General features: G+C 39.5%; 1 protein-coding gene across 7 annotated transcripts in view; it reads left to right on the forward strand.

Moving 5' to 3' along the window:
* The window catches only part of STOX2 (storkhead box 2), a 160005-nt gene that overhangs the window by 140124 nt on the left and 8619 nt on the right, over positions 1-11262 (forward strand). For all 7 annotated transcript variants that reach the window (XR_006416596.1, XM_044449832.1, XM_044449833.1 and 4 more), the window contains one exon: positions 4027-6289. Coding sequence is in view for 6 of the 7 variants with exons in the window: in XM_044449832.1 (XP_044305767.1) it covers positions 4027-6289 (2263 nt within the window). In the remaining variant the exon portion in view is untranslated. The remainder of the gene's footprint in view (positions 1-4026; positions 6290-11262) is intronic.

Here is an 11262-nt window from a genome sequence, read left to right on the forward strand (position 1 = left end):
GTAGCCTTTTTCAAAAACTAGGATTTCTGTACATTTTCTTTCTAAATTGCTTCCAATTTATACATAGCAGCTTGAAATGTGTCTTGCATTTAACCGAGTTCACCTAAGGTCAGCTTTCTTTGTGAGCAGCAAACAAGACATAATCTTCTGTCTGGAAGCTCAGTGGAGGGTACAGTATACTCTCTTGAGATGCAGAAAATGTACATGTCTGATGATTCACTGTCCAGACAGATTTTGCTTTCGAATTATTAAAGTACTTCACAGTCTTAAATAGCACCACTGCTGTTGAGCAGTATTTTAAATTCTAGCTTGTCCTAAGTTCTATTTTCTTATTAATGGAAGAATTTACTGAGGAAATGTAGGGATGAGGTAGGCTTTTGAAGATGAAGTTGGCATACAAATGTATTGTAAGGGAAGTTTATCCACTCTGATTGCTGGTCCCAGTGGTAGTGTGAATTTTGCATGATCTTTGATATGGCTTTTAGCCTTTAAAGTTCTCTCTCTTTGCAACTATAAAATACATATAATTGAATGTGATGGAATATAGGCTTCAACTGATTGTTTTGGTAGTTTTTAAGAGATATTTTCAGCATTATAAGATCATTTTTAAATTGGTGCTTAGCTTTTAATTTGCTGGACTAGTTTTCTAAGGTTGAAATTTTTCTAAAGGTGCAGTCCTATGCATATAACTGCTAGGATTTCTTTATGTCTAAACATGCATGGGATAGTACCCTAAATTCTTGAAATGTTAATGAGGAAACTATAGGATTAAAGCTACAAGAGAAAACCATTTCAAACCAAGGCAAGTGAAATGACCCTCTTTGGCATTAGGTCCTGCTGCTGGCATACATTTACAACCCTCAAATCCATCAAGACAATCTTGTCTGGTAAACCAGATTCTAGTTGAATGTAGAATATGACTGGTTTAGGATGATTCACTGGCGGAAGTTGTGGGTCTAAAGATTTGTGGAAAATAGGCTGTCCGCACACACTGATAAATTGGGGTACACTTCCAATGTAAACCAGCATTAGGGCAATTCTCAACCAGCAACAGGGTGCAGCTCATTAAACTGAAGAAGAAGAGCTAGAATCTCCTTCCCTTTTCCCTTCTATCACTATGTATATTTTTGTCTGTCTGTCTTTCCTCTCCTTTCCTTTGAATAAATATTGTATGCATGAACATACCTAATATGAAAGACTGGTGTAGAGTCATTGGAATGAAAACCCCAGGGATATGGCAAAGGAAGACGGTTTGTACCTCCTTAGACATATCTCTGCATGCAAAACTGGCAACTGCTATGCCAAGCCATTGTGCCAATTTTCTTTAAGATGTACTTGTTGCCTTGCCTTTCCTCCTTTGGCAGACTAGTGAGAGTGCTGCTGTGGCAATACTCACTTTGCTAGATCTTCTGTGCATTCTTTCTATCTTTCCAGTTTTTTTTCCATGTTCAGCAGCCCTTGCGCTTGCTATAGGTGCTTTATGGCATAATATTGTTGTCAGGATTCACAAGCTAATTACATTCACCTCATTGCATTGCTCATTCCATGCCCAGAATGGTGCTTTCTTGTTGTTGAACAATCTCTGCTTAGCCTGATCAGAGGTTATAAGCATGATATATGAGACCAGACAGATGGATTATTTAGGGGCTAAACAAACCACTGGTTAACCCAACAGCGAACTGTGGTGGTCGTTTAGAATGACTTGTAAGTGAGACACATCCTCACTCAAAAGTGAGACACTGTGGGCCTGTGTAAAACATTTATTTCTGTATTTGAATCATATTCTGTATTTATTTAATATATTGGCACTTTTATCATAAAGAAATCAATATGTCTAGCAGTGAAATTTAACTAGTGTGATACAATTTAAGCTTTTTAAACTAATTGTACAATTGCATTAAGTTAGTACAGTCTCCATATTTTATGATGAATTGTCTCATTTTATTAGTCACTTTTTCTTCTACTTTTTCAGTCATAAACAGGAAATGGTCTGCAGTTCAGCATTATGTGTATTATGGCTGAACTGTATTATGATCTCAAAAATATGAAAATCATCCAGAACTACACCGAAATAACCCTTCTTCTTTGTGGTCTCTGAATCACACATATGGGCTCTGTGTCTGTGTGGAACCTGTTGTTAGGAAGATTCTATAGCTTAAGCATTCAATTGGGTGGGAGTCCCTCTCCTTCCTGTTCTAAGGATATGTGGGAGGGACTCCTGCCCATTCCATCACATCTTTTTTTGACCGCCATTATGCCTAGATCAGGAAAGTTTCTTTTCTCTAACTTTTTAATTAATTAATTTCTATACTACCCTGCAGCCAAAGCTCTCTGGATGGTTTACAACAAGGTATAAAACAAAACAATAAAATACAGTAGAGATAATATAAAACAGCATTGTGAAAAAAACTTAAAATTAATTTAAAATAACTTAAATTACAACAAAAGAATTACCAGGATAAACCCCTCAGGCCTCTGCATAACCAGAGAGCTCTTTAAAGGTCTGTACATAGAGAGTAGTCTTGATGTGGCACCAAAAAGATGTGAAATTTGGTGACAGGTGAGCCATAGCAGAGATACTTTCCAAAATGGGGGCCACCACAGAAAAGGCCTTCCCCCGAGTTGCCATCCTCTGAGCCTCTCATGGAGTTGGCATTCAGAGAAGGCCTCAGAGGTTGAACATGGTATCCAGGTAGATCAGGGCTGGGAAAAGCACTCCAACAGATATTGCAATCCCAAGCTGTGTAGGGCTTTATAAGTTAAAAGCAGCACTTGAATTGGGACTGGAAGCATACAGGCAGCCAATGCAGGTGGGACAGAACTAGTCTTAAATGTTTGGACCTACAGGTCCCGGTTATTAATTTGGCTGTTGCATTCTGCACTAGCGGAAGCTTCTGAATCATCTTCAAGTTGAGTATCTTCAGCATTCTTCAAACCTTTCCTACAAAAATATATATTTCTCTCCACTCTCTCCACTGTCACATCCCCTTTCAAACCACCACCCCCATCTATATTTTTCCTTGTCTTCACACAACCAACCCACCACCTGCATGTAGTGTGGTCCTTCTGACAATTGCCCCCTTGCTTGTGTTGCCCCCTCGAAGGAGTGGCACAACACTCCTTCCTCACTCCTGGGTGCTATGCATGTCCCAATGGAACTGAAGAAATGGGCAGAATCCCTCCTACAAAACCCTGACACAGGAAGGGGAAGGACTCCCGCCGAGTCAAACACTTAGCTATAGAATCTTCCCAACAAGCTCCACACAGACACACAGCCCATATGTGTGAATGCACAGATGACCACTTGAAGAACGACAGTTACAGGTAAGCAACCTGCATTTTCCTCCACATTGAAGTTGCATTTGTTTCACTTTTCTTAAGATCATCATTTAAAGTGTAATAGAAATTAATCAGGAAAATGTTGACCTAGATATTTTGTCAAACTGCCTTGCTTTTTCCTCAGCATTTATTTCTGATTTCCTAAATACTTGTGCAGATTCCCAAAACAGAAGAATTATGCTTTTTTGCTCCTTTTGTGTTCTCAGAAATATCATAGCTAATTAGGATATAAATATTTACACATAGTATTTCCTCAGTATTTTTGGTTTGGAGCTTGCCATGGGGTTGTGACTTTGAATCTTAAGGTTTATCTGAACTTTAGGAATAAATCACTTGAAGGCTGTTGTTGTTTTTACATTCCACTAAGTTTTTTGTAAAGTTAATAAGGGGTACAAGTGCAAGGGGTCAGTTAAAACCAAACAAAGTAGATTATTTCTCTCCAACCTAGTGCTCTCCGGAAGTGCTGAAATGCAACTTGCATAATTCTAAGCCACCATGGCAATCCAAACATGTTTGCAAGGTGCCCAGTTGGTTAAGGTTGCTTGACCATCTTTTACTTGTTTAGTACATTCTTATCTTTGGGATCATGTTCAGATAATGGATATTTTAGGGCAGCACTTTAAAAGGAAAACTCTGAATTTTCCATGATAAAATGTACTTCATAGATACATTTTGTTTGTTTTTTAGGGGTTCCAACTCCAAGTCCTGAAATCCTTCGTCATACCTTAAACATGCTTGTACGAGAGAGGAAAATATACCCAACTCCAGATGGCTACTTCATTGTGACCCCGCAGACTTATTTTATAACACCATCCCTTATAAGAACTAACAGTAAATGGTACCATCTGGATGAGAGGATACCTGACAGGTCTCAGTGTACCTCTCCACAGCAAGGAACTATAACTCCTTCCACCTCGGGCTGCGTCAGAGACCGAACATTACCCAAAAACCACTGCGACTCTTGCCATTGTTGCAGAGAAGACTTGCACAGTATGCATGCCTCCACTCTACAGAGGAAATCAGCAAAAGACTGCAAGGACTCCTATTGCCCCCCTTCTCTGTGCCAGGTGCCACCCACTGAAAAAAGTAAAAGTACTGTAAATTTTTCTTACAAAACAGAGACACTTACAAAGCCTAAAGATGGAGAAAAGCAGTCTAAGAAGTTTGGGCTAAAATTATTTCGACTCAGTTTCAAAAAAGATAAGACAAAGCAGTTGGCTAATTTTTCTGCCCAGTTCCCTCCAGAGGAATGGCCCTTGAGAGATGAAGATACACCCACTACAATACCTAGGGAAGTAGAGATGGAGATTATTAGGCGTATCAACCCAGATTTGACTGTAGAAAATGTCATGAGGCACACTGCACTAATGAAAAAACTTGAAGAAGAAAAAGCTCAAAGAAGCAAGGCTGGATCTTCAGCCCATCAGAGTGGGAGGAGTAAAAAGAGTAGAAGTCATAGGAAGTCTCATGGAAAATCTCGGTCACATAGCAAAACCAGGGTCTCTAAAGGAGATCCTTCAGAGGCTTCCCATTTGGACATACCAGGTGAAAGAGAGTATGATTTCTATGATCCCCTCACAAGATCTCCACGGGAAGGCTGTTTCATAATAGAACACAAAAGGGACAATTTTATCATGCACAGCAGCCCTAATGTTCTTGAATCTCATTTTCCAATGACACCTGAATGGGATGTATCAGGAGAACTTGCCAAAAGGAGGACTGAGATGCCTTTTCCTGAACCTTCAAGAGGAAGCTCTCATTCTAAGGTCCACCGAAGCCACAGCCATACACAGGACCGAAGGTCAAGAAATGAGAGGTCAAATAAAGCCAAGGAGCGATCTCGATCAATGGATAATTCAAAAGGACCTTTGGGTGCAGGTCCTTTAAGTACACCTGAAGACATAGCTGAAGCATGCAGTCAAGATGACCAAGCAACCAGCCAAACATACATTGACGATAGCACCTTACGGCCTTCACAATCACTCAGTCATCAAAGGGCTCTGATGTCATCTTCAAACTACAAAGAGATAGTTAAACCCGAAAAGACTGCAGAAACCCCCACTTCCTGTACCCTATTGGAACAAAACAAGCCAGCAGAAAATTTACCACCTTATAATGAGCTCAACTCTTGTACAACAAAATCAGCCATTGATGATTATTTTCAGTGTAACACTTCTAGCGAAACTGTACTTACTGCCCCTTCCCCTTTGGGGAAAAATAAAGATGACCATGACACAATTACTTTGACAGATAGTATTAAAAAAGTGTCTCCATCAGAAAGACAGTCACAGCACATAGCCAGAGAACCTGGAGTGCACAAAGAGGAGTCACCTAAAGGGCCAAGCAACATCAGCGGGCCAGTCGCTACTAGCCAAACCCCAGAAGTGATTGCAAACGGCCGACTGGTTCAACATCACAACACAGAATCTAGTAGCCTTGATAAGAGGAAAGAAATATTTAGCAAAGATACACTTTTTAAGCCTCTCCACAGTACCCTATCAGTTAACAGTTTTCACAAGCCTAGTGTGCCACTACTAAAACCTCATCAAAAGACACCTTCTGACACATTGCCAAGCAGATGTGACAAACTCGAACAAGCTATGGTAACCTCAGTTACTCAAGTCATGCCTGTTTCACAGAGACAGCAAGAGACAGCTGGAAACCAAGAAGCATCCTTTGATTATTACAACGTATCTGATGATGATGACTCTGAGGAAGGGACAAATAAGAACACTGAAGAAGAGAAGAATCGGGATGATGTGGGCACTATGCAGTGGCTCCTTGAGCGGGAAAAAGAAAGAGACCTGCAAAGGAAGTTTGAGAAGAATCTCACTCTCCTTGCTCCAAAAGAAACTGAAAACAGCAACAACCAGAGAGCCACACATTCTGCAAGGCTGGACAGCATGGACAGCAGCAGCATCACAGTTGATAGTGGGTTCAATTCTCCACGGTAAGACCTTAAAATTAATTCATCAGAGCCTATAATATTTTAATCTTACATTATGATATGTGTATTGGTCTTAATGAGCATTATATAAAGTTTGGCTTTGCTTTATTTTATGGGGTTTTATGATAGTCCATACAGTCTACCAAACACTTCCAGGGTGAACACCCTTACCCTAGGTTGCTTGGTCATCTTTATCACAGTACTGAGGATTTTACCTCCCTTCAAGTACATATGTATGGCTAAATGCTTGCCTGTAGGGGCTATATATCTAAGGCTTATAGATGCATGGACCTCCCATAACTTGGAAGAGTCAAGCTGCCGTTAACACTCTTGGATTGTTATGACATCACTCTTTGTTTGTAATGAATAGCAAACTTCCCACTATTGTGCATGTTTATGGTATTGTTAAGGGATGCAGGTAGCGCAGTGGTTTAAACTGCTGTGCTGCTGGGCTGGTTGATCGAAAGGTCGCAGGTTCGAATTTGCACCATGGGGTGAATTCCCGTTGCTCCATCCCAGCTCCTGCCAACCTTGCAGTTTGAAAGCATACACATGCAAGTAGATAAAAAGGTACCACTTCGGTGGCTAGGTAACAGCGTTCTGTGCATTTCGGTGTTTAGTCATGCTGGCCACATGACCACAGAAATTGTCTGTGGACAAACGCTGCCTCCCTTGGCTAGGAAATGGAGATGAGCAGTACCCCCTAGAGTCAGACATGACTGGATTTAACGTCAAGGGGAAACCTTTACCTTTTTACCTTTTTACCTTTTTATGGTATTGTTCAGACCAAAGTAATTATGAAAAAGCCCCTAAATGTGGTGTATTCACTTAAGTTTAATCCCAGGCTGACAAGTTAAAATAGTTAAAAGATTCTTTTCAGGGGATTTATTCAGGTGCCGCTGAGCATGGGCAAAGGCAAGGAGTAGAACAATGATGCCCTTTGCTCTTGACTCTTACAGATCTCTTCAGCAGTTCTTCCAGGTTCTGTGGCTTCCTTAGGTAGTGGGGAAGCAGTTGAAATACTCAGATTTGGTGATTATACAGTGGTATTTAACATGTGTGACATTTTTCCTTCAAAGACATCTCTTTGGGGAGAAGTTTGTCATGTATACAGTGGCATGGTTAATTTGGTCAGAATGCTGTGTGGATCTGGGAAGAGATCCTGCTTTCCTGACAGCTGCTTCTTGTTGCTACTGCAGACCTCAGTACCTGAAAGGATAGGTTCCTGTGCCAAGGGCTATGATTACTAGCTTTTCAGAGCATCTACAGATGTTGCTATTGTCTTTATTTTCTGGTCTGCTCCCATGGAATGATGCTGTTATTTCTCAAATGGCCCTATCTACTTCTAAGCCTGTAGCTTTTGGAGACCAGTCCCCCCCCCCCAGAAAAAAAAGTATTTATTCAGATAGTTTCATTAACTTAATTGTCGCTATCAAGCAACCTGCCTCTTATACTATTTTACATAAGGCCTGAGGAAACATGCAAAGAGTTCTAAGTGATGACAGCTGCCTTTTCCAGTGTACATGTAGAGAAAGGATTCTAATTGGTGCTTCAGTCAAGGCATCTTTGTGTCAGTTTTATGGACCTGCCATTCATATTGTTTTGAATGTAGGAGGCATGTCTTCTTTCCTTCTTGAAGGATTTGTAATCTAATCTCTCTCAGATTCTTTCTTACTTTCTCATTCCCTCTCCCATTCTCTGTCTCAAATGGAGCACTTTTCATTCCTTTCCTCATTCCATGTTTGATTTGCCTTATTCTTTACTAGCTCAGAGAAGTTTAGGACATGTATGCAAAATCTCAGTGCAGATTAGTTTCTGCCCTTTAAATGGCCTTTTATCAGCATTTTCAGATTCATATTGGGGTGGATTTCCCTGCCAGTGTGTGTGTAGCGAAGTTGTTTGAGTTGCAGTAACTGTGAGTTACCACAGATGATACTGGTTAATCTGCAACCTTCTCCCACTCACACTTATGCTCTCCTCTCCCATATGCAATTTACCAGTTTGTTCTTTAGTGAAAATCACAACAAACACTGTTAAATAACATAAAACAAATAAACCATAAATTTCAGTAATCTTCAAATCCTCAAACTGTGCTTAGTGCTTGCCCTGTGGATTTCTGATTCTGATTTGAACATCTCAACAAAGTAAATTATACTTCACACTAAGCTTCATACTGAATAGGAAATGGATAGGGAAGTCTCAGAGAAGACTTGTGAAGTCCAATCCTTGGTTTAAGGCTTCTGTTTCAGACTAATACATATAGAAAAATTATAATATGTATTCATGTGGACTTTGATTTCTACTGCAGTTTGCTGTAACTGTCTCTTTCATAAGACACTGTTCAACCATTAGGTTATAATTTCATGCAAAGTTATAACTGCATAATTACAGTTAAAATGGCAAGATTATGATGACAATACAGAATAATGTGCACTATTGCTGATTATGCATCTTAGCATTATATTTGTCTAATTTGTTATTTTATGTAACTTTATGGTAAGTATATTACAAACTGTATGCATTCACTCAAATAGAAGATATACAGTCATATCAATTTCCATCTGGAAGGTCATTAACTTTCCATCCATCCAACCAGCTTGACCAAATCATCTCTTCTGATAATTGTAAAATGAATATTAGATACTGGAGAGAAATAAGAGTATCATCTCTATTTCCCTCGCTGTGTTATTTATCTTTCATGATTTCTGAACTTACCTTTTGGTGATTCCAGAGGTTGCTGTTCTGGAACATTATCCAAGCACCTGAAGTGGCACTTAGGATAATGAAAGAAAAATACTTGTCTGAAAAAGAATCCAGTTTGGTGTTACAGTTAGGTCAGCATGCTTGTTCAACCACAGCAGTCAAATTGCTGCTGTGAACTCCAGTCAGTATTTCATAATACCATATTCCTATTGTACATATCCAATGCTATATTTTCCAGGCATGTCCATTTTGATGAGGTGTCACTCCAGAATTATGGTATCTTGAGGAAACTACTGGCTGTAATAGTGTGCTTGGAGAAGAGCAATTGGCTGTTAGAAAAGATTTGCCATAAGATAACTTCACATGAGTTAGACAATGAGTGAAAATGTGCTTGGGGTAGCAAGAAGAGGACAAAAGAATAGGAAGTACCTTCCTGTTATTCTTAACATTAGCCTGATTTATATCTAATTATGTAAGCAGCACACTGAAATGAATGTTTCTATCCACAAAAAGCATCAACCAGTGATTAGAACAACTAGGAAAACTGAAAGAAGAAACTAAAGGAAATCATAAGCAAATGTATGGCCATTGTCTTGGATGCTCGCGTGATTTTTCTATTTGTGCTTCATTATCCAGCATCAATTGCTGTACTTGTAGTCCCACCCACTTTCCATTACTGATTGCCCTCAGATCCATGTTTTGATGGCCAGCATTGCTTCCTAAAATATATATAACTTCAGTCTTTCATCATGTTTGCCAGATAAAAATTATGAAAAAGGTGTCATGGTGGAAGTATGTTCTGTATTAGAGATTCTATTTAAAGCCTTTTCCCTGAAGTGTTATGTATGCTGCATAAGGAGGGATAAGTGCCACTGCTCAGTGGAGCCTGTGATATAACAGCAATTCTCATATATTAGTTCAGTCATGCAGCCAACAACTGATCCAGGGTGACCCTGTTCTTGTGTGCACCAGTCTGGAATGCAAAGGTGCTACATTTCACCTGCAATATTGACAAATTCACTTGGATTACAAATTCAGCATTCTAATAAGGGCTCAATATTCCATTCTGAGTCTTTAACATCTTAGTATATTAATTCTTAATAATAATTAGAATGAATATTCAGTGTTCATGAATTACATTCTGCTTAGCTACATGGCTTATTTTCTGTGTTCTGTTTTGTTTTTAGTATGATCACTAAAGATGAACTCCTAAAGTCTGTTTTGGAAGGAGCTTCTATATATGTGTGCACATGCATTTATTTTTTAATTTTTCTTCTTATATGCCACCCTATTCCAGTTATTTTCTGGGTGGCTTACAAGAAATTAAAACCAACAATAATTAAAATTTACTAAAACCCAAATATACTAAATACAACTGATCTGAGAACTAATCTGGGACAGACTGTCAGAAGAGATAGGTCTTTAACTCCTATCAGTTAGGAGAAGGTAGCAAACTGTGATATCAGATGCACCTTTCCTGGCAGACCATTCCATCAGTGAAGGGCAACCACTGGAAAAGTCCTCTGGGTAGTTGACATTAATCTTGCAGAAGCAAACTTCAGAAGATTATCCGCAGAGGACCCTAGCTGCCAAGGCAAAATATATGGGTGTGTTTTAGGTATTTTCAACCCAAGCCATGAAGGACTTTAAAGGTAGTTACAACACCTTGTACTATATCTGGAAATGTATTGACAGCCAGTGCAAAATCTTTAAAATAGGTGATATGCTGGCCTGGCTGCCATATTTGTGCAGATTAGGCACAAGGTTAGCCCTATGTAGAGCTCATTGCAGAAATCAGAAATCAAGTCCAGAAGTTACCAATGCATGCACTACTGTCAGGTCATTCTCCTCCTGGAAGGGATGCAGTTAATGAATCAACTGATAGCAGATACTCTTGACCACAGCTTCTATCTGTGCTGACATCTGAAGGGGCAGGTCAAGCTGTACCCCCAAACTATGAGCACAGTCTTTTGGGAGCATTGTGACTCCATCTAGAACCAGTTGACATACACCTAATCTTGAATTCGGACTCTTAACAGCAAGAAGTTCTGTTTTGTCTGGATTCAACTTCAGTTTGATTTTCCCCATCCTTTCCATTACCAGCCTCAGGCAGTCATGCAGAGAGGAGATACTGTCTGTAAAAGAAAAAATAGATATGATGGTAAGGAGTAGATCTGGGTGTCTTTAGCATATGGATTACACCCTACACTACTCCTCCAGATGATTTCTCCTAGCATCTTCATCTAGATGTTAAACAGCACTGGAGACAGAAT

The sequence above is a fragment of the Varanus komodoensis genome, unplaced genomic scaffold, assembly GCF_004798865.1.
Source record: "Varanus komodoensis strain SLA01 unplaced genomic scaffold, ASM479886v1 scaffold61, whole genome shotgun sequence".
NCBI classification, from domain to species: domain Eukaryota; kingdom Metazoa; phylum Chordata; class Lepidosauria; order Squamata; family Varanidae; genus Varanus; species Varanus komodoensis.